At 37.9% G+C, this 27,953-nt stretch overlaps 1 protein-coding gene across 1 annotated transcript in view; it reads left to right on the forward strand.

Annotated features, from left to right (window-relative positions):
* Positions 1-4,239, forward strand: part of CEP192 (centrosomal protein 192) — a 74,559-nt gene extending 70,320 nt beyond the window's left edge. The window contains exon 43 of the mRNA XM_082327231.1: positions 3,843-4,239. Within this exon, the coding sequence (XP_082183357.1) occupies positions 3,843-3,981 (139 nt within the window). The 3' untranslated portion in view covers positions 3,982-4,239. The remainder of the gene's footprint in view (positions 1-3,842) is intronic.
* Positions 4,240-27,953: the final 23,714 nt, after the last annotated feature.

The raw sequence follows: 27,953 nt of genomic DNA on the forward strand, positions 1-27,953 counted from the left end.
AAACCTGCAGAGCTGCATCAAAGATTCTCTGCAAATACAAGGTTTGAGCAGCCAGTGGAATTGCCTGGTCATACCAAGTATTTCAGCATATTACCTGCATAAAAGGAATTTTCAAGTTGGTGATAACAATCCCTCAAAATAAACCCAGTCATCTTTAGAGTTCGTTACAACAGGTCTTTGACAGTCCTATTAGTCATCTCTTCAAGAAGTATGGCATCTCATGTGCTCATCTGTAACAGCAGGATTGTCAGGAAGACAGAAATGCAACCATTTCATTAGAAGTCGTACAGCATACATTCTCGGTGTTTAAACAGGTCCCCGTTTTACAGACGGGGAAACTAAGGATATACAGAACAGAAACTGTGAGCAAAATCATAAATGGAACTAGATACTCTGGCTCCTAATCTAGTTTTGTGTCTGCCAATGATACTTAGCATTTATTATAAAGACAGGGCTGTGGTGGTCGTAGCCACAGGTATTCAAGGTATTCTTAAGTCTGCTTTTCAGTGCAAAGTGTTATAACTCCACTTAGGCATGTGTTCCAGTTTTTCTATTTAACTGGCATCTTTTTATTAAATACGTCACATCAGATGGCACAGAAGGGTTTTTATGGAGGCAGTGACCAAGATAAAATCTATCCAAATAGAGACGATTAGCTAGACCTGTCTGAGGCAGTACGGCTGCAGACAAAGGACAGGATGACTTGATTGTCCCTGGAAAAAAAGATGAGTAACTTCACTGGAAGACCCTCAGATATTTCAAAAATATTCTTGAGGAATGCTGTAAAAGCTATTTGGTATATTTTCTGTGAGAGATGATAAACTCCTGCTGCTTTTATCCAAAGTAGAGTTAACAAGTTTAAAATTCAGTCTACTATTTCTAAAGGTTATCGACTGAATATACTGCACTTTCTAATAACATTCTACACCCTTTTTTTTTCTAGTAACTTTAGCTGGTTTTGATCCAGTTGTAAATACTGGCCTTTCCTAGCTTTTTAAAAGTTCATTTACCTGAAGTTAACATAGCTCTCTGAAGAAGCTCTCCCATTTAAGAGCATAAAGCACAGAAGAATTACTTGACTTGGATAGATACTTCTAAAAATGTGTTAAAAGAACTTCTTTAAATAGCTTTTATTTGAGAACAGCATCAAGGAGAGTTTGAAGAAAGCCAATGCTAACTCTTTCCATCTAAACTAGGTTAACCAGACACCTTACAAAGTAATGTTCAAAAGTAATTGGATAAGAAAACTGTTTGCAGGAGCTTGGACTATTAGTCTGTAAATAAGAGTGTAAAAATAGAAAGTACCACGTACCTATATTTTTGGACCAAAAAAGTGTCAGGTAGTAAACATGGTCTGTTGCATGCTCTTCACTTTGAGGGCCAGATTTGAAAGCAATCCTGTGTAATCAAGTTTCAAATTTAGATAATGGAGTTGCAAGTTTGTTTTTGTACTTAGTATCAAGAGTCTGACCTTCAGAAGTTGGTATAGTGGCTTACCAGTTCTTGTTCAATTGGTTATGTGATCACAAGTACCAGTATGTAGCACTCCTGGTTCCTTTACCACACTTTGCTCAGTTGAAAATAGTAATGAGCTTTATCCAAATACAGTATCTTGCAACCACAACTGCAGCAACAACAAAAAAAAAGGAATTCTAATAATCTTCACCAAATATCTTAAAGCGTGTATATTGTTTTTTAACCACAGAGATGTCATATAGCTAACATTGTAAGCCCTGCAAAGAATGGGTGGGAACAAATTCTGTCTGGAATTTGCATTCAAAAGAGGAGTTCTATTTGTTGACAGAGTAGAATTTTTTTTACTGCAGAGAGAATACCTTTAAAAAGATGACTCTTAAGTGATAGAAAGATATGGATTAAACATTAAAAAATACTTGACTTTTTAAAAACCTTTGGCTAAGTTCTGTTTCTGGAAGGACTACCAGGTTATGCCTACCTAAAGAAGTTTGAAAACTAAGGCATTTCTATTGTATTGCCTTCAGAAGCCATCTGAAATAAGTTGATTACAGGGTAGTATATATTTCAGATATTAGTAAAAAGTAAAACTGTTTTTTGCTTGAATAATTATTTTTGTTTCCAGTAGCCAGCATTCTGGGTGTCAGGAGTCACTACTCATTGATGATAGATCTGGTTACTATGGCTTAGATGTTGCCATCTCTTTAAAAGAGCGATGCATAACTTACTGTTAAGTTTTTGATAGTATAAGTTTGATTATATTGTTCTTTTTGAGTAAGTGTTAGGATATGTAAGGAAGCATACATATATTATTTTGGAGATGATGATACAGACTTGTGCATCCCTCCTGCTTTTCTACTGAATTTACCTTTATTTTTGTAAATTCTCAGGTGGCCTGGTTGTATGCAGCTTCAGACTCTGTTCTTACTAAAATTTGTGTTTTCTGATATAGTGCATCTGTTAGAGATTAAGTAGTCATACTGATGTTCTTCATTTATAAAATGGATTTTTAAAACTAAAGCTGAGTAAATATCTTCATCGCATGTATAATAGATGGATAAAGAGACAGAGTGTACCAGGTTTGTTACACAACACTCAGCCATCAAGTAGGAGACATGAAACCCTGATCTGGCTGTACTCCTTTGCTTTATTGTTGATTGTAGTCCAGTACTACATAATTAGTGCTTTTGTTTTTGTATTAACCCAATTAAAAAAATACAGTAGCATACCAGTCTTTATTCTGAAACTGTATACAATTAAGGTACGTGATTGACCAGGATCTGTTTTAAAAACAAACAATCAACCAACACCAACAAAAACACCTGCTAGTGTAACTGTTATAGCACTAAGGATGATACTAAACAAATGAGGCTGGGATCAGGCTTACATGTAGGGGCAATATTATGATTTCCAAATGTAGAAAGGTAAGAGCACAGACTGATTATGATAGGTTGGATTAGTGCAGAGGAAATGAATATGAAGAGCTAAGAATAAAATAAGAAAAATAGGGAAAATAAGCACATGCCAGAGGACGTTGAATAACGTTAAATACTGTTAACAGGAGAAAACTGAAGCTACAATAAAAGAAAACAAAGCCGTCTTTTCTTTCTTTGTCTTACTATGTGATGCTGTTCATTTTTCCTTATTCCAATATATGCCTTTTACCGTTACCTGTCTGTTGGTGCTGGATATTTCTGTTGAATGCCATGGAACCCAGTAGGTTCCCACTCAGCATTTCCAGCTTATTGCTTGTATAGCTTATATTTTTTAAAATGTTCACTCTAGGCTTTTGAAAATTAAGACAGCCACCTGTTACATTAGTATATTTTTATGCAATCTGAATAGAAGAGGAATTACATAACCTAAAAAGGTGTAAAATCTTTAAAACACTGTTTGAGGGTGCGTATATCGACTTGCAATGATTCAGCAAAATATTTCTTAATGTGGAGGCAATTAGAAGTAATTGAAATTGTTTTACTAGCTTCAAATTGGTGGAATTTCCAAAAGAATTGGAAATTTTAGTGTACTTGTTATGTGAATTCTGAAGGGAAGAAATGTAGTAACTTTTTTTAAAATACAGTTTATGCACTGTCAGCATTATTGCAAAGAGACAGACTGAATTTATCTAGGTAAACTACCAGCAATGAAGTATTGTAGTACTTTGTATAATCAGTAGGAAAGGATGGCCTTTACAATCAAAGTCCCTCAGAAGAATAATAGATCATCAAATCTATAAAAATAAACTTGATGATCCACTGCACATCCAATGTCCTATTGTGATAAAAATCAAAACTAGACAAGAATTTCTCTATCTGGTAGGATTTACTCGTTTATTAACAATGAATATGCACATAATTGCTTTTTTACAGATCCCATCATTACATCAATGTGCCAGTCCAGTTCAAGCCAAAGGCAGAAGGAAAATTTGAAGGTCTCTTCGTTGTGCTGACGACCAAATATGGCTCAGTTAATATTCGGCTATGTGGTAAAGCTATTGCAAAAATATAGTCAGAACAGTTTTATAACTGTTTATAATCATTTATAACAGTTTATGCCATTTAAAATATTCAAAGATTTGCTACTACATTTCTGTACTAACGTCCTACTTGTTGAGCCCTGTGATGCTGCTTTGATGGAAAGTCTTCTGTAAGATGAATTATGGTGCTTGTTTTACAAATCAGTTTTCACAGTAAAAAACTGAGAAGTAACATTGTATGTTTTAAAGTTATCATGTTCTAATTTATGTTTCTGCACTTTTGTTGAAAAGGGAAGTTCTCTATTTTTGCATTTATTAGGAATAGCTAGATACTGATATATTTTATTTTTAAGCATTGTAAATACAGAAATAAAATCTATGTGTTAACAGTTGATTCTACCTGATTTCTGTCTTTGGTTAGAGGATTCCTTGCTGTAGGTAAGGGAGCAAGCTGCCTGCTCCTAGGCAATGCTAGTTTTTTGGGGGGCTTTGGGGAAGAGGGGGAGGGATGGCAGTACAGAAGCTGACCTGTTAATATCATGTCTCCATCTGGTAAAGCTGGGACCAGACTGATGATTTAACAATCAGCCCCTAACTTTTTACACAGTTCAGTGGCAGGCATAAGCATTGTTTTAACTGAAAATGTGAAAACACTATAAATGAAACATGAGCAATACTGTCTTCAGCCCTCCAAGAACGATTCATCTGACCCAGTATTCTGCCTCTAACAGTGGTGAGAAGATGTTGCATTGAGAGATGACATGAGCCTGGCTGCTGCCTTTGGTTCACTTCACTTGCATTTGCTCAGCATCTGCAGTCATTGGATTAGGGATGGGAGGCAGATTCCCACCTATCCATTTTTTTTTCCATTTATGTACCTGTTTGTGAATTTATCTGTTTAACTTTTTGAACCCTTTTGACACTTTGTTTCCACAGCTTCATCTGGCAGCAAGCTCTAAAAGTTCACTGTGTGCTCTTCTAACTAAAGCTGGTTTTTGTGTGTTAAACTGGCTTCTTTCTAATTTTGTTGAGTGCTCTCCAGTTCTTATATTGTAGGATTCCATGAACAACAGTTCCACAATCAGCTCACCCATTGTTACCATGTCCTTTGTACCCTTTGGCTCTGTCTGCTATTTTATTTCTGTAGCATGGAGCTGTATGTCTGGAGTTGCCCTAAGCTAGAAATGTAGCTTTTTGACAGCATAGTTCCATCATAGCTTATGTACATTATTCCTTTTGTGGTAGAAAGGAGGTTGGTAGAAGTGCGAGTGAAATTCCTTTCAATATGAGATTGTTTGTTTAACTGCATTTTCAAACAACTGAAATTTGAAAAAATTGGGAGGAAAAACCTGAAGTACTCAGTGCATTGCCTTTGATACATGCCACTAGTATTATGTCAAAGTATACTAAAGCTGCTGTTTCTTCATAAAACCTCATTTCTCAGCAGTCTGGAAACAAGGAGGGGAAGATTTACTAAAAGAAATCAAACTAGACCACAGAAGACTTTCCACCTCCTTAGTCTTCCATGAACACATAAGCTCCTGTCTGCTGAATACTGTGACCATGTTCCTCTTGCCCTCTCTCTGCCAGATGTTACTTGCATGCTTCCCTAGTTGATGCCTGTGTACTTCTCCTGAATACAGAATTGGAATGGAGGGAATCTTCAGTCTGCTGCCCTACCTCAACAGGCTTGGCTGCTTCATTTGAGAAAGGCCTTAGTGTCCAAAAGCCTATGTTTGTTCGGTTTTAGAAGCACAATCAGAAGCCGCTTCCTGAGCTGGAAAAAAGACCGAGCTCAGTGTCACTATCTTCAAAGCCTTTGCATTTCCTCGTTGAATAACTTCCAGCTGCCCTCTGTTCTAAAGTTGTCCTTGCCTCTTGCTTGTGTAGAATAATCCTCCTGAGATGCAGGTAGTATGGACTTAAGGTGATTAGCTCCAGCTGTTCTACAGATTCTCTTTTGTTGTTTCATGTTACATGTTAACATAGCTGAAGTCTTATCTATTGAAGAGAAGGCTTGCGATTTGTTGTTCATGGAAGTCATGTTCACTATATGTTTACTGCTCTAGCAGCTATTCTTGACCATCCACTTAAACCTGACATTTTAATAAGCTCTGCAGTTTAGTCTTACATGCTCAACTTTATGGTAGTCTTTTCCAAACCAGTTTCTGGAGGGATTGATTAACCTTTATCTTTTTCTCAAGGACCTTGGTTTCTCGGTAGAAATTGTCTTTCGATGACTCTGTTAATAAGGAAACTGGATCACTGAGGAGGAAGGATCGCTGTCTGTTAATAGGAGTTATGTGATTTTGTACCTTTTACTATCCATTGGGACGTTTTTAGTAGTTGTTTCCACAAGGTTAGATGACGGTCCTTCCTGTTGGTAAGATTCTTCATAACACTGGTTTCCTTAAGGATAAAATAACTCTTAGAACACATCCAAAATTTTTGTCAAAGATGGATTGTGATACCAGTTTATTCCAGATTATTTTACCTCTAAATTTCAATCTTACAGAATTAAACCTTCATGACTGATGCTGGACCAGCCTCTCTTCCTTCTATATTAATAAGACAAGCTGCTTTAAAATGGTGCCTTGTTTGTCTGTGCCTAAAGAGTTGAAATGGCTGTCAGTGTTGTGACAGAGAATTTCCCCCTCAATAGTGGTCTTTGTAAAACAGCACCTTTGAATTGCAATAAGAAACCCTAATTTTAGATAATTGTTTATTTGGTCTAAATTCAGAATTGCCTTTGTGTGCTGTTCCTATGATAGGGCTGCTGTCTGGGTCTCTGTTCACACTTCTGTTATGGGCTTTTCTTGAATTCTTGAGATGAGAAGAACTGGGAGGAATGGTTATGCATTCTTTCCTACGTTGCCATCTGGATTGGACCTAAGGGGAGGAAAAGGGCGCAGAACGTGCTGCTATGGATACTCTCTGCTGAACTGTGCTTGTGTGTGTATGTGAACGTGTAAATATATATATATATATATATATGGGTGAAGCACATTTTGAAGAACGAGTATGAGCAAATGACCTGCCGTTGTCATCCAAGGGAATCCTGGTTTGCAGGTGATGCTAAATATTTTGGCATCTATTTGCAGCCCATTTTGCTTGATTCGCTTCTAGTAACAATGATTTTCTTTGTAGTGTGAAGAGGAATCTACAGGCTGGTAACTCCATGACCAGTCTCTGTGCTGGAGAACATCCCTAGAGCACTTGTCCCAGCAGTTGTTTTGGCTGTTTGAATTATATTGCTATACTTGTATTCATAAGACAAATCAAAATGATTCCAGGTCATGTAAGAAGGATAGGTAATCTTCTAGTATTTTAGCTGTTCTACGCCTTAGGCTCTTGTTTCACAAATGTCTAACAGAAGTTTCTATTAGTACTACATGATGTGTAAATAACCTACCTGCTGAAGAATAAGTTGTGCATGACTTCTTTCTTTTTTTTTTTTTTTTTCCCCCCCTCCAATTTAAGTACCTCCATACTATTTTGGTATGGTTACAACAGTCATTGGACGTATTCGCAAATTTATCATCTCTAGACATGGGCCTTGTCATACATGGGTAAAGCAAATTATCTCTAGGAAAAGATATGCTCTAGTGAGTGTAATGCAAACTTGAAGACAGGTTTTTTGTTTTTTTTTTTTTAATTTTTTTTTGTGAGGCAGAGAAGGTGAGGATGAGGAAAGGAAGCCCAAGTCTTTCATAGATGGCCGATTTATCAGTTCTGGGTGAAATTTTTTCCCAGTAATGAAGGTGCAAGAGCTGGAGCATAGCCAATGTATTTTTACTTGCAAAGTGAGAACATCGGTGGGACTTCAAAAGTCTTGAGGAAGTCACTTCAAACTGCTTCCATTCCTAGTCCATAAAATGAGACTGCTTCCTTTCCCTGTGGTTTCCTTATGTATGTAGTGAACTTTTGTAGTCAAGGTGATCTTGCTTTGAGTTGTCCAGTGCTTACTGTGAAGAAGCCCTGATCCCTGTCTCTACATCTTTTAGGGATACAGAATAGCACAATTCTCAAAGACTGCAAATTGGATTAAGAGTTTAAACCATGATACTTTTGATAAAAGAATCAGAATTAGCTTTGGGTATAATTCTCTTATTTTGGCCATTGTTGGTTTTGAAACTTTTTTCAATTTTCTCCTGTTGCTGGATGCAATCCTTTGTCTCGGACTGGGAAGACTGGCTCAAACATCCCAAGCAGGCAAACTTAAAAAAAAAAAAAACCAAACCAAACAAAAAACCCCCAAGCGATGTCTCTTTAATTATAGTAATCTTACTTGCTGGTTTTAAGACCAGTCAGAAAATTCAGAAATAAATTATTTTTAAAAATTCATTAATTGTCTAACATTGAGGATGTCTTTGTACCTGCTCAACTTAATTGGGATATTAGTAATCATAATTATTCAACAGCTTTGTAGAGTTTTCACATCGTTGACTACAAATGGAGTTATAATACATTCCGTACACGTGCTTCACTGTGTTTTGGAGATTGTTGCCCTGGCATCTGAAACTAATTAGCGTTCAGAAAACCTAGTAAAGGTGCATATCAAGGCCTGGCTGTCTAGAAAATTATTTTCATCATATAAAAGGTTAAAATGGTAAAGAGAATTTTGTGGGGTTTTTTTGTTGTATAAAGTAAGTTACTGAGGGCAGTGTTGGCTTTTTGAAGTAGAGTACTAAAGACTTTCAGGCATTTCTGTGGTAGGAATGCCAGTTAAGTGAAATGCTGGTATATTCTTGCTCCTATGATTTGTGGAGGAGTTGGGGGACTACAGGACTATCAGAGTTCACTATGAGGTTAGTAGGTAATGTATCTTATATATGGGAAGTATGTTAGCTTTCTATATTGTAGCATCTTTGGAAAAGAGAAAAGGCATTATGGGAACAAAAGTCCTTGGAAGCTGATGAAAGAGTGGGTATTTGACATAAGATCAGGTAGTTGTCCCTGGGACTGTAATTGAATATCCTGACTCTTATTCACAGCTATCTTGTTCTGACTTTTTTTTCCCCCAAAACTAGATAATAGGAGTTCATGCCTTACTGCTTTCATTGTATAGCAGAGATGAAGAGTATGCATGTCTTATAATGATTAAGACAGACATGAAATATTTGTGTGAAGAATCCACCTGCCTGCAGTGATGCCTCATATTCAGTAAGAAAGATGACCGTAAGTAATTTTTTAAGGTGGCAATGTTTGCATCATACCAATTTTCTCACCAAATTTACCAGTTAAGCAGAATATTGATTCTAGCTTCCCATTTGAAAATTTGAGTTGCCATTAACAGTAGAAGAGATTTTTCTCAATTTGCTTATTAATGTTAATGAATTTTTTTCTTTACAACACTGCATTAGTTCACTGATACATCATGTAACGTGGAATCTGCGTTGCAGGTTCCTAGGCAATGGTAACTTAAAGTACAGAATAAACAACTATTGCAAGCTGGAACATGATGGATTAAAAAGAGGGTTTTCTTTAAACATTTTATTCACTTACTTAAACTGCTCCTTAAACCTTTTCGAACTTAATGTAGTGTTGTGCTGAATCTATAGTAACAGCATGAACACTTTACTCGCAGCATAAGAAAGTTAAGATAGAAAATGAACAACTCAGCTTTCAATAACATGCTGTTTGGCCACAAAGCTTTCCTAAGCATATCCTTCAAGCTCACGTTTTATTTTTGCTATATAATTGTCTGAGGAAACTCTTACATGAGCAGTTTTTAGATGTAAAATCAGATGGATATAAAGCGCTTAGATTAACTTTCTGTAAATGTTATCTGATTATCTCTGAAAACTGGATGCCTGAGTGGCACATTTTGGCTGTAGACCTGTAGATGTTCCAATCTGAAAATGTTAGTTTGATTTCTACCTCTTCTCTCTGGCTCTGGGAATGTGTAATTTCTGAAGCTGCTCAAGAGCTCAGAAAGATGCAACTAAATTGTCTGTTCTAAATATTCAGTATATTTAGAAAAATCTGCCTCATCCCTATTCCCAAAATTGTCTTTTTTTTTTTTTTTTTCTTTTTTTTTGTGGGGGGAAAAAAAGGAAGTCAGTGCTTACAAGATGAAGCTTTTAACGTAGAAATACCACTTAAAAACCTGGAATTTTTAAAGTATAAGACACTTGGTAAAGCACTCTACCTTAATATTTTTCCTGATTAGTGTATTCATTGCTGCTATTGTATTAGCCAATTATTTGAAATACTACTTCATGTCTTTATGGCTCAAAATGCTGAATTCTGAAATGGTTTGTGCTTGATTCCAGTGGCAGCTTGTTGTCTGGGAATGACATTTTCAGGTATAGCTTTCCGCACAGGCTCTCATCTATTGCCACCTGCCTAAATCTGACAGTTGAGCACCAGCTGGGAGTTATGACCCGGAGAAGCATAAAAGGGCTGGAGAGAGACAAAATGATCCATCAAGTCCTACTTGTAAGTCAGGTCTCCAAACATGCATTTTCTACTCTATAAATTCAAAATTAAAATACTAATGGGCGTTCTTTTGTATTCATCCAACAATTGGTTCATTAGGTAGGTATGTACAAAGAGGCTCTGCTTGTCAATGCTGTTTGGCTCTAAAAGGAGGAAAAATCGGTAGGGGTTAGGCTAGTCGTGAAATGCCCCCACCCCTTTTTTACCTTCCTTCCATGTTTGTTCTATGAGGCTGGCGGTAGGTAATACTCATCCTGCATAGAGCTGGTTTTCATTGTGAGTATTCTGTCACTAGTCACAGCTGTCAGGTATGTCAGTCATGTAGTATTGTGGTGGTGTCAGAGACATAATCAGAGAGATTAGGTGGACACAAAGAGCTCTGAATGAGGTGGTAATTGCGTTCAGGGGGAAAAGAGAGTTAAAGAAAGAAACTTTCCTTTCTCACAAGATCCATTAAAGAGGTGACAGCTAATATATTAAAGCTGGAACAAGATAATTGTGGTAAGAATCTTTGTGTGTTCTCCCTAAAATGCAATGTGCTCACAATAAATATTCAAATGCTTATTTTGTGTTGTGAATACCAGATAACCATTTACAGTGAAATGCAACCTCTTTCAAAAAGTTTAAATTCATTGCCAAGAATGTTCTAGGAACAGTTATAAAACTCAAAAGGAATATTGGTGCTATACTGAATCACAAAAATGCCATCTTATGAAAGCTTCTTTGCAGGGATTTTCTTCAAATTGGTCTAAGTGATGGAAAAGAAATACTGAGATGCCAGCCATGGGCCGTGCTCTTCCAGACTTTACACTTCGAGTAGTACTTTGAATAGTACTTCTCCCCCTCCTCTTTTTTTTTTTTTTTTTTTTTTTTTTAAAACAGTGAGACTACTTGAGTATCTGTTTACATTACACTTGTGCTGTATTAATGCCATGCTTCAGAATTGCTACTTACCTGTAGGATCCAGGAAGGAATTCTCCTTCCCTGCCCTGGCTTCTGAAAGGGTTTTGTAGGTTGTTGGTTTGGTTTTTTTTTTTTTGTTTTTGTTTTTTTTCCCCTCTGTTCTTATTTCCCTCCCTACCTTCTTCTGAAGCACTGAAGATTGCTACAGGTGTACACACAAGGTTGGCAGAGTATACTGGTGCTTTCTTTGGCAATAAAGTATTTTAAGCACCTGGTCATTGTATCTTGATACCTGTCATTAGATTTGGGGTCAGGTCCTCTGTCCCCCCCAGTCCAAATAGGCAGGGATAAATGTTTTGGTTTCCTCTTCATGGTTTGAACCTTTTCCTGTGTACCCCTGGGAGCTCTTGAAAAATCTCAGCTATTGCAAGGACTTAGGATCTCTGCTCTCTCTTGCTGTTATGCTAGGGCTCACATATTATAGATTTTGGTCACTTAATGTGGGCCAATGGATTCCTAGCCAAATAGGATGCTAGGAAACAAAAGGCCAACAGCTTTTGGAGTATTATATGTTAACAGAATACATGTTACATAGACCTTCCTGAGTTAGGAGTTAATTCCATGGCTGGTTGTGACTGTGGAAAAATAAGCTCCCGTGACCAGCCCCATGTTCTTTATGACCCCAGTGAACAGCTACATTGATTCCCTGGCATTGCGCTGCTGCTGACATATTGAATGGTTAATCTGAAATCAACAGCACTACTGAGTATTCCTCACTGTCAGAGAGCATAAAATTTATAAGTAATGAGTATAAAAGCTAAAAGCAACTACTAGTGGCAAAATCAGTCCCACAACGAATTTAATATCAAACATCATCCATCCATTGTACCGCTTGCCATCAGAAAACATGAAAACCAGTTTCATTTCTGTCCATTAACTTCTTGGTAACTTACTAGAATTTCAGTGTTGACTGAAGTAAAAATCCAGTCTGGCAATCTTTCCTCACAGAACTCTCACAGGCTTCAATGATGACTGTGTATGTACAAGAAATGCCATATTAGACCCTATTGTTATAAATTTTTCATGTCTTCCTTAACATTCAAAACAATACTTTTCCATTTTCTTTCACAGCACCAAGTTCTAGTAAACCTTACAATGTAAAACGAGAAATTGGTGATAGCGAGATAGGTGTTAGTCAGACTGATTCTTCATATAAATGAAAGTAGTTTCACATTTCTCATGGTATTTATGGATGGCATTGCTGGTTTTCCAAGCCTTCTTTTCTTGCTGGCTATTCTGATTGGTACTGAAATGGGTTGAGAAGAGTCACCTCCAAAGACAGGGGAAGATTTGACACATTTCCATTGTAACAATCCTGCAAGTGCTTTTAGGATAGTTGAGCCACCGTGTGTTGGTATAATGGATTGATCAGTTTGATTCTTTTGATACAGGTAAATCAGTTTGCAGGTTAATTCAGGCTGTGTTTACAGAGGTTACTCTGATCCCTTTTTCAGGCTACTATATGTGTTTTCAAAGAAACAATACCCAAAAACCTTTAGAGAATGAAAACCCATTCCTCCCTATTTACAGAATAGTATTTTTTGCTTTCAAGCTGGAAGCCTACAAAATAAGTCTTACGTTTTCATCATAATCCTTTATGAGTTTTAAATCTATTTTTTAAGTGGGCAATTTTAAATGGTTCCTGGTGAGTACAGCCCTGGTGAGCTTCAAAACCACACACAGTTTCAATGAAGCTGTGTGAACCTGCTTCAGAATCTCTGCAAGTTTTCCAAGCTTTTATGCTCTCGTATGGTTTACAGACAAAAACCTACAGGGGTCCCATTTAAAGCCTCCTAGCAGCTAAAAGATAGAGAAAAAATGGCTTTTAAAAAACCTGAAGTACCCTCTTATGAGTGCATTAAAAGCAATTTTGTTTGCTTTCCACTTTCAAAATGCTTCAAGCCGCCAAAGACGTGATGTTAGAAAATGACTCATGAGTACTAGAGAGAAACAGTCTTTGAAAGTTTGTTCATAGTAAAGGATGATAGCTAGGCAAGTGGGGTTTCTGTATTCAGTAAGAAATATCTTGTGTCCTCATATTGCAGATTTTTTTTTTCCTTTTTCAACAATCTGTTCAGATGTTCTTCACCTTTATCTTACAGGTTTTCAGCAATTGTGTGAAAATCAGCTCAGAACTTCTGTTTGTTTGTTCCTGTGGGTGCTATCATCGTTTGGAGACCAGGGCATCCATGGAGAGGGAAGGGAATGCCAAAGCAACGAAGGCTCATAATTTAACCCACTGGCATGTGTAAGATCCAAAGAGCAGGAAAAATTTTCTTCCGTTCAGGTAAATCAGGGTGTGTCACCCTGTTGATTCTCTGAGAGTACGTCCTTGTAGGGTTTAGGAGCTTTTAGGATTGGATTTTGGGGCTTTTTAAACTTTCATTGCAGTGTTTGGTATTGGAGTGGTTTCTTGATTTATTTTCTCTATGGGAAACATTGGGTGCAAAGGCAAAGTATTAAAATGTCTTCCTCACTTTGATATTGATACAGCTCCTCACAGTTTTCTGTTTTCTCCTCTCTTCCAGTGTAAATAAAGGCAACAGTGTGGAGTAGACTTTCCAAAATTCAAAAATGTTTGGACTTTGTGTTCTGTTCTAAGCCTCTCTTGAACAAACATGCTTTCCTTTCTAAATTGTTTTGCTGAGTGTTAGGACAGAAGATTCATTTAACAGAATCTAGAGATGACCTGACAAAAGAAATTTTAGTGAAATGTTAAAGTTTATTTTCTAATGATTTAAACAGTTGGTAGCTATAAGCATCTCTCACAAAATCATGCCTTTTGAAGGCCTACCTTGTGTACTTTATGGTTTCTTCTATGGAATAAACAGGAATTGTGCATTAGGATCAGAGGAGTATTTCCCATAGTACGGTGCAATCTCAGTTTTATTGCAAGTAGAAATTTTACAGATGTGGATTATATAAATATATATGCTATAATTTTCTGAGTATAATTCTACAATATAGTTAAAAACCTGTTTTTGTTTTTTATAGTTGATTGTACTGGCAATTCATAAAAGTCTTTCTTCTAAATGTAGCATATTTGATAAGAAAAACCATGGAGGAAATGGACTAGCAGCATTAACTTTTAATGTTTTAGTTTTAAATTTTTAAACTTCACACATCCACCAGCCCCTTAGCTTTCTCTCTAGAGAGTCAAAAAGAAGAAAGGAAAATTTTGGTGCACTTAGTTGTTGACAATAGCTGAAAATGGAATGAATATTACAAGAATTAAGGAACTAAAAGAATTAAATGAAAAGACAGTAGTGGTAGCACAGAGTATCTAAGATGTATTGTTCTTGTGACAAAACAGAAAGCAAAATGTGTGTGAACGGGATGTGAACATAACCTAAGATGATGAGATAAAGGTTCTTACCTGGTTTTAATTGTGAAAACACGACCATGAGCTTAAAAGCTGTCTCTGGAAAGAATGCTGGCTTACAGGCTAGCAACCTATTGTGTAGTTGAATAGTAATTTAAGAGGTTTGGTATTTTTAGAAATCAAGTATATTAACTTATGGGATGGAATTTTCAAAGCATTTGCATACCTAGAACAACAATTGGTGCTTACTCTTGCCATTTAGTTGCATAAACCATTTAACGTAGGCAAATTATGTACTTCCCCAAAACTCTTTTGCTGCCCCTTCACACTTTCATAGCTTTTCCTGGGTTCAAACAATATGTGTTAGGCAGCTCGTGTATGTTAGGAAGTCATTTCAAAGCCTCTTCCATACGCTATGTATTTCTTGCATAGTCTCTATAGTTTCTGTGTACCTCTCTCCCTTGTGGTCACCCCTGGAGTCCTCAGAGGAACTACTGTTGTAGCTCCAGGCATCTCTGTGTGGCCTATAGGAACTAGTCTGTTAGGATTTTCAGTACTGCTGTAAACAAGAAAAGATGTTTGTGAGGTTAAAAAAAATGCACCAAACTCCAAAACAAATTAACAAAAAAACCCCACAGAAGAACTGAGGCTGTTGCCCAGAACTGCTATAATAATACAGAATTACTCAAAAGAAGAATAATCACTAGCATCACCAGAAATGAAACCAGCTATGCTGCCGCAGTACAGTAGTTACCCTCTTAGGAAGGATCTAGGTAAGATACTTCTGCACTGCTTCAGTAAGGAGGTTATCATGGATCTTATTTTATGGCATGGAGGTTCTCATCCAGTCTCTTGTGGAAAGATGAATTTTATTTTGTGTGATTGCAAAAGCACATTTATGACTGTAGAATGAAATAGAAATTCATACACTGAAATGAAGCTCACATTTGAAACATTAAAAATAATTTAAAACAGTTTTTTATTTCGGTGCAGTAGAGAATGAGACAAACAAGTGAAAAATGTTAACTTACTGAAGGTAAGGAAGTTGCGATGTCTTTTAAACAAAGGTTTGGGAAGAGACTTTGGATACTTTGATGCTTGGCTATGCAGAAAGAGTTTTGCTTGTGGAGTAAGTAGAAGATGGTAGCTTTAGCAACACAGATGAGTCATAATTTTTCTTGATTCTAGCAATGTATAGAAAATAAGCTGCCTTTAATAAGACGAAATTGTAGTTTCATGAAGTCATGGGCAAAGTTACTGTCTGGATCTTGCTACGCTTGCAGAAGAGGTAACTGCCCCTGAGCTGCTTGTCACCGTCTTTTCAGCTGGTGATTATTATCGTCTCAGATCTGTTTGTTGTGTGTGTTGTCATTCTCTAACTTGCCTGTCAAAATGAGTTAGGTTAGGAAGATGGGTTTTTTTTGTTTGTTGTGGTGTTTTTTTTTTTTTTTTTTTTTTTTTTTTTTTTTTTAAAGTTAACTTAGTTCACTTTGAAGGCAACAGATTGCGGAACATTTGTAGTAAGAGCCCCTCCAGCAAATAACCTCTAGCAGAAGGGTGATGACAGGCGGCTGGAGGTTGTAACCTCTTATGAGCTGGAAGTGTTTTTTAAGACACCTTGGTTATTCCAAAACTTGGGCAGAAGCAAGCATATCTGCTGCAGGGGCAGGGATCCAGGGATCTTGGAGATACCCCTCACCCTGGAAAGCTGCTTCTGGCATTTCCAGAGCCAGGAGTCACCCATGCTGCTGATCTGCTCCCTTCTATAGGCATGTGACTTAAAGCAGTATTTAGAGCCTGTTCGGGTCAGAAAGACACGGTGGAGCGGAAAGCAGGCCAGCTTGGAACAGTGATGCCAAGCATGAGGATGGCTTTGTCAGCTTGACTGAACACCAGCCCACCTACAGGTGCCATTTTTTCTGAACTTCATGAGATTGGGTTGCAACCCAGATGCTCTCATCCCCTAACTGCAGTAAAAGGGGGAACAGCAGAGACTCTGTGGTCTGTTAATGCCCTGGACTTGAAAACCTGCTTCCTCAGTAATCCAATTTATATATGCTGAAGTGATAACATAAAGGTTGTTGTAAGATGCTTTTTGGTTAATGTGGTAATGTGGGAGTTGCATGGTAATTGCCTTGGGGAACAGTGGACTACATACGTTGCACTTTTGATGGGTAAAGCCCACACTGCTTGCTTAGGCAGATTCTGGTTGTGTGAAAGACTGCGTCAGAGAGTCCAGGCATGAAGAGGTGCACCTCTGCACCACCAATACTTGCTGGCCAGAGGTTGGTCCCTTTTTGACTGGTCAAAATACTCTTTTACTCACTTTGACACATCAAAACAAATATCCAAGAAAAAAGTCTGCTATCACTTGGCCAGGTCTGGTAAAAAAGATGGTAAAAAGATGGAATCCTGCTTCTTAAACAGGGAGGGAAGCAGCCTGTGGTGAGATTAGCTTTTTATGAGCAGCAGTTTTCAACAGATCTGTAGGCAGTGCAGAAGTAAGTCACATGCCCCACCTAAAGCAACAAAGCCAATGCGGGTCAGTGTGCTAAACCATTTATTCTTCTAGGTGCACGAGTTGAGGACTTATTAGTATGGGAGGCAGTCCTTCCTCTCTGCAGAGGAAGAACGCCACAGTGCTTAGCCCAGTTAATGTGTGTATCTTAGGATATGAAACATCGTAAATATTGATATCTAAAGGAGGCAAATTTTGGTTCTCCTTGCCAAGAATTTGACCTACTTGATTATCTAGGGATAGGATGAGGTCCATTTTCTGTATTAATGTGATAGGCCTAAGATCTAGCAGGTCAGATTAATATATGGTCCCTGAAATGGATCTTCCTCTTTGAAGATGAAGATATATTTGCACTCAGTCCCGAAGTCCAGGAAGTCATGTCAGGAAAAGCAGATAAACAGCCATGCCTGTAGAGTCAGGTGTGTCCGGCACAAACTCTGAAACAAAAAAGACAAACCCAGTCTTTTAGATGACATACAAGTGGAAGTGGTGGGAGTACAAGGGTAGGACTGCAGTCGTAGGGCCACAAGAGTATGAGCTGGAGGAAGGGTGAAAAGTCTGTTCACCTGTTCTGGCATAGGAAGTGTTGATGTGCACCACTACATCCGAATGAGAAAAGTAGAAGGACCTGTGGTGGAGATAGTGGTTTACTTGGTCTTGCCTTCTGTAGTGATTAGGGTATGGGCCTAATCTTGTAACTCCGCATTCCTGAATCTCTGGCTGTAATCACCAAGAACAGCGTATATAACTACAAGGGCTTCAGGCTTCTTAGTGGGACTTACAGAACATGCTGGCCGTTTAATGCAGCATCCTTGCATCCAGATCGGTACTGCTATTTCAGCATCAAGCTTCTGTAGATTGTCAGTCTTGATAAATTGAAACTCTCAAAGCACTGAAGGGTAACACGTTTCTATTGTAGCTAACTCTTGTGATGTTTGTTTTAGAAATGACTCAAGTGCTCATGTCAGTTCAAGAGTAAGCGTTAAGTTGCTGAAACAGTCTACTTACTGGGATGCATCTGAAGGAAAGGATTTTTCTTTCATACAGCTATAGTATTTGATCATCTCTTATTCACTTCTTTGTTTAGAACTCTGGAAGAAAGAGTGACTTGGAAAAAAGTCACTAGCTCAAGAACTGTTTTAAGAGTGGTAATATCTATTACAACAGAGAAATTAATTTATTGTATGACCACAATGTTTTCTTCTTAAAAAAATAAAAAAATCAACAAAAATAATGGCATTTTCTTTCTGAAATTTGCCTTGCTGTGACTTAGGAATCTAAACAGTTTTTAATCAAAAACCTGCAATTGAACAAAAAGCTGCATATAGTATGTGTTTGCAGAACTTAAAGAAGACCACAGAGCAGAAAATATCAACACCAGCCATTAAAACAAACAGGAGTTCCTGAAGGTGCAACTGAGTGTTCCTGGCTAAAAGACGTCTTTAATCCCTTTCTGAGATGGAATTTTGCAAGGCAACTGGGAGCCAACTGATTGTAAAAGGCTTATTATGAGGCTGAGACATTGTTGGGGCTGGCTACTCTTTGAATGGCATCTCGATGTCAGCCTAGCCCCGTGCTGATTTTGCTTGCTTTCTCATTCTTAGGGAATAGCTAAATGACACACATTCTTCTTCCTGTTGATGAGGTAAATTGTAAACATCCCTCTAGACTCCCAGATTCACCTTCTAGAGTGATCTGTCTCAGCTGTGGCAATGCAAAGTTTCTTTCACGCAATTAATGGGACAATTATATCAGAATGATGAGATCATGCCTTTTGCTGAAAAGAATAGAGATCTTTCATGAACAAAGAGACCTTTATTTAAATCTTTGCAAATAAAGCACCATTTCATTCAGTGAAAGTGGGTGACTGCTACAATTTGGGTAGGCACAGCATGGCATGAAGGTGAACTCACTCTGTAGAGTGGTAGGTGGAGCTTTGGGGTGGCTGTCTCAGAACAAAATAAGCAATGTTTTTTGTTTTTTGTTTTTTTCCCCCTGCTTGCACTGACTAGTAGAGTAGTGTGCAGGCAGGTCTAATATTGCCTAGGAAAACCTAAGACTATTGAAAGTAATTTCATTTGTTTGCTAAATAAATGTAGAAACCCCATCTTGGTCTTTTCCAGTGTATCAAGACTTTTCATGTAGGTAGATATCGTGCATGTAAATCAAACTATAGCGGTGGACAGCTTGGTACTCTGAGGGAACTACTGAGACTCATAAACTGATCCTGAGTTACGAGCCATATCCAAACAGAAACATGGAATATATTTCCACTCTTGATTCTTTAGGCTTATATGTTTGTACAAGAGAAAACCCAATGATATTGCTAAGAGAAATACATGAGTCTGTGATATTTTTATAATTCTTTCTTTAAGCTGCAGAGCATATTTTTTCTTTAAAAAAAGTCATTCGATGAATACTAATTTTAGTCTGACTTTTGACACTGTTCTAAATGACATCTGGATTTCATATAAAATCATATGTCTGGTACAAAGCTGAGACTGCCCACTGACAAATAAATTCCTATGCTCATGTAATTCTCTTTAAGAACAGACAAGTCACAGTTATACTGACTCCAAAGCAGTTTTGGTTTTATTTCTGGTGGCAGATGTGATTCTGACGTTCTCGGAGGCTTCTTTAGATGAACTCATCATCTAGCCTCGTCATCTTGCGATTAACTACCAAGTAGAGTCTATGCCAGTTGACAGTAGGACCTGTGGATGGGGAGAAGTCTCCTTGATGTTGCTGCAGCCGTCACTGCATCAGCGAGCGACCTGCGAAACCAGAGAGGCCCAGTAGGTGAGAGGGTGGCTTGGAGCCTCTTCCCGCAGCAGCAGCTGTGCAGCCTCTGGCTGGATGCCCCGTGCAACCCTTCAAACGCTCCAAGCCCTGCTGTTCCCTGCCAAGATTTCCATGCTGCTGTTGGGCTGCGGTGCCAGGAATGGGGTTGAACAGAACAATACCTTCTTTGCTGCCTTGCCCCCAGCAGAAGGGCAGATATTTAGAGGGAGAAAGGGCTTGGAGATAACATTGTGTCTGTTTCCCCGGGAGGCTCTGAGGTCTCTGCGTGGCCTCGCCGCATGTGATGTAATTCAAGTTTTGATGTTGCTCATCTCTTGTGCTTTCAGGATAACAAATGGAGTACAGCAGAGAAATAAATAAATAGCACTGTAAAAACAAAGGTTAAACAAAAATAAGCACTAAGAACGTAGCTCTAATACCTGTGAGCAGGAACAGGCTTTATTGCCTTACAATTGTTGAGTTTTGAAGCAATACAGTTTGGGACTGTTATGTGCTAAAAAGCTGTGAATGGTATAGCTACAAATAAACCATACGCAGGTATTTATTTGCCCATGTATGCACACTGGTGAAAAGTCTCAAGTTTAAGGAACAAAGAGATTATTTCACACATTTGTTATCTTACCAGAAAGACATAGCTTGAAGAAGTGAAATTTTCTGGAAACAATGTAACTTAGATTGGCATAAGATATAGATGTGGCTGTATTTTATAAAAACGTTGCCAGACTGTCTGACATAATGTAAGTGGATGTATATTGAGAGTATTCATACAGGAATAACCTGCTTGGTCTCTAACTCCTTATTCTAAATAAATTATTCCAAGTCAGCTGTTTTGCATTAACTGCCTGCATGCAAATTGTTATTGTCGTGTCAATATGAGCTAATTCAAAGCCACTTATTTTCTTGGTTAAAGACCAACTTCTTTTGCCTGCGTTCCTGGGGCAGAGTATACATTTTATAGAAAATAATTGCAAATTAACTGATTTGTAGTAAATTTGACATCCTTGCTTAACTTGTGACAATTTGTTCATGAATTCCAACTGTTAAGAGTGTGGTGTAGTGAATATGATACTAAACAAGAGCGATATGTTAATCTGCACAAGTGAGGCATTCTACCAAGGGGAACTTCTTTCCATATGTATTCCTGATTCATCCTTTGGACAGTCTCCATTCTATGCAATGAAGGGAAAACTACTGTAGAAAAGAGAACATGTAGTTAATAGAAAATGAACAAAAATAGAAGTTAATGCCACAGTGTAAATTGACTCATATTTCTGCAAATGATGATACTGTATCAGAAGAATTTCTGAAGTTGCATTAATCTGCAACAGGAGTTTTTCAATGTTAGGATTACAATCCATCTTTTCACTTAACTTTAAAAACAAAACAAAACAAAAAAAACCCAACCAAACCCCAAAACTTTAGTATATGGCATCACTATCTATTGTGTAAATAGTTTCCTAACCTAGAAACACTATTTCCGTTTTTACTTGTGAAAGTCTATTACATAGTGTATAACGTAGTGTTTCTAATCAGTTGCAGATGACTATCCTTGAACGTAGTACTTTCTCACTCCTTAGATATGAGAGAGAAATACAGGTTTTTTTTCTTACATCTCATTATGTTAAACCTCTGAATCAGGGTATCATTTTCACAACATGACAGGGCACATCTTAGTGCTCACTAGAGAGATATGTGAATGACCTGTTAGGATGGTATCTATAATGATGATACAGGGCTTTGGAGTTAAAATTTTGAGATGTAGAAACATTTTTTTTTTTCACAAATTTTGAATGTATTTTTCTAGTAGTATCTTGTTTAAAGTGGTTCAGCTGTCAGTGAAGAGTGCTGAAGATGCCAGCCAAAGGAATAGTCAGTGTGTTAAAGGGAAAAGATGTAAAAACCTATCATTTTTTATGCATTTTGCATTCTTGCAACTTGTTATACTGATGCTAGAATAACTGGGAAAGATCCTTTTTAACAGCTTTTTTTTTTTTTTTATATTGGCCTCTGTTCTTGGTGTCTGTAAGGTATGTTAAGATCTGCAGGTAGCCTGCTTATAAATGAATGAGTAGCTAAGGAAGTATCTGAGAGAAGAGACAGCAAGTTATTGGAGGAACTCCTGTTAATACAGTCGTACAGATCTGAGCATTAGAGAACAGTTTGTCTTTTTTCAAGCTGTTCGTGATCTAGTGGTTGGAGTTTGAATGCAGGAATGAATTCTGCCACTCAGCCTTCTCTGTAGTTGTTTTCCTGTCTATAGAATAGGAATAATGCCTGTGTACGTCTGGGTTGGTGAGATTGAACTGATTAGTGACAACAAAATGCTTTGAGAGCCTTTAATGGAAGGCATTAAACAACTGTATGCTATGCAGATTTTCAGTATTAAAAATATATTACAGATGACCTGCAAATGCAGTGAGGAGGATAAAAAAAAGTCACTAGGATACATTTAACATGAAAGAGCAAAGAGACAGTTCCTAAGATCCCTTTGGGACAAGTAAGCTAGAAGGGAGTAACATAACAGTCTTATTTGCAGTATTTCTGTAAGCTATTGTAGAAATATTTTTCCAGACATGAAAAAAATGCATTCGGACACAGCAGCAGATGAAGCAGAGCAGGCATACAGTCAGCAGCAGGTTCCACTTGTTCTCATTCTGGACAATACAGGTATCCGATTCAGTGGGCAGTGTTAGCCTGGGATGTTTGAAGGTGATGTAGAATTGCCTCTTAGGCATGAAAAACACTCAGCTACTACTCATATGACAATATATGCAATTTGAGTAGTGTAATCTGTCCAACCTGTTTGCCTTAATTTTAATTGTCTTCTGTCCTAGTAAAGCCTCCAGATTTTTCAATGCTGCATTAATGCAAAGGCTTTAAAAGGAGTCCAAAAGCGGGGGCGGGAAGGAGACAGAGAAAAGAAGTAGTTGTAGTAAGTGGACACTGGGAACTTTTCAGAGCTCTCCAGCTTTATCCTTGGGGAGATTTGAAGGGCAGAACTAGAAGAAATTTATTGCTATGTAGGGTTCTTAAAATGAAGGCAATTATATTTTAAAGTTTAAGCATTGACCTGGTGCTCTGTACTATACCAGGGACACAGCGAAGATGATCCTTATTGCAAAAAATGAGGGATTTTTTTTTTTTGAAGTGTGTAAATAGAAAGGTAGAAATATTCTGTGAAGCCCTAAAGAAGAAGAATAGAGTAGCTTTTAAACACATGTGGATGTGTTAAGTTATTGGGAAGGATTTGAAAGCTAGGAGTATGGGCAGCTGAATAGGAATGGTTACAGTAGTGAACAGAAAAGGCAGAAGCTTATAGATTGTAATACTGCTTCTCCCATTGCAGTTAAGCATAAGATGATGATGCTGTTGTTGATAATCAGTTCTATTATGCATCGTTCTCATATGATTTCCCTCTTTTCATGTAAGACTATCCAAAGTTTTGGGGTTTTTGAGTCATGGCTTCATTTGAGTACTAGATGGGCACAGCATTCTTTATCGAATACTTTTTCCATAGGTTTTGCATGTGTCTGTGTCTGTAAAATGAGTCTGATCCTGGTCCTACTGAAGCGGGATTTCTGATGTGGACCTGAAAAGAGTTAGGATCTTGTCCAATAATTTTTGGCAATTCTTTCATTTAAAAGTGCTTTGCAAACTAATTACTTCCCTCACAACTAACATAAACCAGTAGAATGGGCCTGGTAGCTAAGAAAGTCATTCTGGCTATGTTTTTGGAGAAAAAGGGGGTTTTGGTAGTGCTTTAAAAATCAAAAATTGTAGAATAACAAGCAGTGAATAGCTGCTTTGTGGTCCAGTAGACAAAACCAGGAGAATTTGGATCAGTTCCCAATTCTGCCTGTTCTCATAGTACATTCTTAAGGCAAATCATATTTCTTTTATGACTTAGATTTTTTATCTGTATCATGGAAATACTAAGGCTTGTCCTCCAACAGAAATCAATCTGAGACTCGGGAACGAAAATGAAAGCATATTTGGGAAATTTTATTATAAACAAGAATATTGTATCTTTCACATGGCAAAGAGTTTATTTTGCAAAGCAGAAAATACACCTGTTTGTAAACTGATAATAGCAGAGTACATCCTGTGTATTAATTCATATGCTAAATTACTGAAGCAGTGTCCAAAGTGCATTAGTGCTGTGAGAGAGTCTGGAAATAGCATTTTATTGTCATTATTAATCTACATACTGGAGGCTTTTTTTTTCCCTGATCTGAAAAATTTACTGACTAATTTGTAAAGCAGATAAATGGATGTGAAAGCATATGGAAGTTACTAAATATCTTTCTATTTTAATGTGGTAGTGCTATCGACATTTCAGCAAACTCTAGACAGTTTGGTATTTCAAATACTTGTAAGTCAGGGAATCAATTCAGAGCTGTAGTTGCCATTTTTATTTCAAAGCAATGCTGTCAAAAAGAAAAACTCCGTTTCAGGTTCTTTCAATCTATGCTGCCTCATAAGACACTTGGTACATCCGTAAGGACCTGCTAACTCCAAGAAAAATGGTTTGAGGTTCTTTTACAAAAGAAGAATAGCCAGGTTAAGACAAGAATTTGTTTCTTATTTGATGACCAAATATTGTCTAATTGCTACATACATTATTGACTCTGTATAATAAGATGTTGATACAGAACTCCATTTTGATTGCTGTTCAGTCATCCAGGCCCTCTTAACAGGGAATGTAATTTCTCTCTTTATTATGGTGGTGTATGTGGTATTTGGTAGCTTATGTGATACGATCTGATTCCGGTCCATTTCTCTTGGTTCCTCACAGAGGGTTTCCACGTCATGGCTTTCTTGGCTGATTTATCAGAAGCTAAAGGTAGACCTGGCAACCTGATCTATGCTCATTCCCAGTGCAGTTTTTTTGCATTAGGCCCTCTTTTAGGAAAAAGGAGGAGAGCGTTACTGCCATTATAGTTTGGAGAGTCTTGAGGGTGCTGGTTGTCTTAGCTGTGCGTCAGTTGTATAAATTCTGAGACAGTAAGATTGGCCAGAGCTTTTCATCCACATATTTTTTTACAAGCTCCAAATTCACCGGTGCGTTGGTGCTGTCTTCTAGAAATGTCACAGTGACCAACAGTACAGTTTTTGAAATTTCAACAAGAGATAGAGAATGTGCGTCCAACTGAGATTTTTGCCACGCCTCTCCCAAGCTTTTAGATTACTTACTGACTGGGAGAGTTCCAGTCTGGACTCAGCTGATCGTCGTCTCTATAGTACTTTGTCTAGTCATGTCCTTTCCAAGCCTTTTTATTTTTGAGAACAAAGACATGCTCTGTAATGTTACCTTATTGTTAAAACCTGAGGATGCAATCCAGATATTCATAGCACTCACTATAGTTTACAGTCTGACATTGCATTTTATTTAGCATGAAAACCTTTTTAGTTACGTCCATCGTGACAAGAAAACCAAAACATCTCTTAAGATTTGTGTGATTATCTAAAACTGAGATTGACATCTAGTGGAGGGGTCTGCAGGTGTGTGGGTAGAATTGGCAGCTGAACAACACGTTGCAGAATGAGCGCGTGTGTGTGCACCCATGAACAACAAACTAGCTGGAGTCTAATTCACGTGAATGGCTAGCAGAAACAGAGAATTTCGTACAACAGCAAAACGATATAAGTAATCTTTCTTGTGCTGCCTTCCTGGCGCCCTTACATACTTTTTCCCCCATCATTGCTTTAATACCTACCACCTACTTAACAAGGCGTACAAAGTGGTCCTTTTCTGTGACGGCGCAGTCACTGCAGCGACACAGTTGCACACCACTGTAACACGCTGTTGGAAATACAGCCTGGGTCCTGGAACCCTGCGCGCGTGGTCAAGGGGCCCTGCGAGTCCATCTGCGCACCTCTCTGGGCATTGAGGTGCGTGTCAAGGCCTTGCACCTACTCTGAAGCTCAGTGCAGGCTGAGGCCTCCATCCCTCTGTGACTGAAACATCAGAATTTGCATTAAGATCTTGAACTCTTTTGGAAAATTTCAGAATCTTTTGTTAAAATATTTGACAGAGTTTTTTCCTTTGAAATGGCCAAAAACATGATGGCAAGTTTGTGGTATGTTTTTTGTATGTTACTAATTTTTAGAATTTTGAAGAGTTTTGATTGTTTGCCATTAGTTCCCTAAATCGCCTAATACAGAGATTTTCTTCCCTGACCTACTCTTGTTAGTCTAATCAGAAAGGAGAGTGGAAGCCCTTGAAAGGAATGACCTTCTTCGGCATCATCCAAGAGAAAAAAATGTAACTTACTGGCTTTAGCGAGAGAATTGTCACCTCTTTCTGTATTGTAATGTCTTCCCTCACTAGATTCTGCCATGATAAAAAACCTGAACAGCAACAAAAAACCCAAACCCAGCCCCCCTCCCGCCCCAGGGGCTTGACTGAGTAGTGTCCTTTGGAAGTTAGCATATTGAAGATTTTTCTGTCCCTATGTACTGCAGGGTGCCAGTAAGGTTGCAGTCTTTTTTTGCACAACAGCAGCAGGTTAGGATTATGAGCAATGCTTATCTGCTCGTGGTGGACAAATGGGAGATGAATCTGGATGACCTGTTGGGTAAAAAACCCTACCGAATACTCTTCTAACTAGTTTTAGGTGTTGTTTTATTTGTAGCATGCTTTTACGTGTAGTTTAGTAAGACTGGCTTATTAACATGTACCCATATGTTATTTGGCTATGTTCTTACTGCAGTTTGAATGTTTTTAATTTCTTCCTCCTTGTTCTCTACAGCGTGACAGATAATAGGAATCAGTAATACTTGAAATACACTGATCTGTGGCTTCCTGGTGGGAAACAAGATGAGTCGCCAGTAACTAAAACCAACAGCTATTATGTCCCCGGACTAAAATTTGTTCCTCTCAGTCTAATTGTTCAAATACTTGCTTTCTCCACTGGCTTCCGAGTGTGGCACATCTTGGGGACTGTGAGACTGGGAAGGAAGAGGTGGTAGCAGTGACAGCATATATAACAAGCCCAGAGAAGGGGCCCTACCAGTGATGATGGATATAGACACTCAGACCACGTGCTTCGCCAGGTTGTGTATCTCCTGCTGTATCTAACAGCACGCTTGGGCCAAGTATTGATTACAGAGGCAGCAGAGAACCTGTCTCCCAGGTTTCCTTGGTTCTTGCACTGGGGTTCTGGACCTGGCAGGGGTGAGTGGCTGCTCCTGTTGTTAAGCTACACCCTTAGGAACGCAGCACTGTGCTGTCTACCATAACATTGAAATAATTTTTATTATCAGATGAATGATAAAGTAGTAAAAAAAAAAAAAATACCCTCCACAACAGTCCAAATAATAACTATATCATTACTAGGTTTAGAGAGGAGCATAAAGAAAGAAAATCATCTGCCTATACCTTAAATTAGAATTTCACTTATTTATCCAGGAAACAAACTATCAGGATGTCTGTGCAACCTCATGGATATGAAAACGCAATATTGTGATACTGCAAGCATTGCTTTCACTGAAGAGATGGTTTGGTTTTTGTGTGGTTTTTTTTTGTTTGTTTGTTTTTTTTTTGTTTTTTTTTTGTTTGTTTTTTGTTTTTTTTTTGTTTTTTTTGTTTGTTTTTTTTTTTTTTTAAAGAAAAGTTTCCTCGTGTAACTAAACTCTCTCTGGGATTCTCTTTAGAGTGAAACCTCTACACAGCTCCAAGATCTCTTATGATTTATAACTTTATCAGGGGATAAATGTTAACGTTCCTGTTAGACTGTCTCTCTTTAAGCTTCAGAAATACTGACATTCTTCAGACATGTATAAGGGGAGCCAGACACTGAACAGAACTTGTAATGGTGATTTTGGTGATTGAAAGGTAAAGGAATTTATATATCTGAGTAATTGTTGTCCTCTGGCAGGTTGCAGATTGTCTCTTCCAGAGATGTCTTAGATAGGAACAAGAGTACCAGCAGTATTGAGTGTTTTCTGTGTTTCAC

This window comes from Platalea leucorodia (genome assembly GCF_965183815.1).
Source record: "Platalea leucorodia genome assembly, chromosome: 1".
Lineage (NCBI taxonomy): Eukaryota > Metazoa > Chordata > Aves > Pelecaniformes > Threskiornithidae > Platalea > Platalea leucorodia.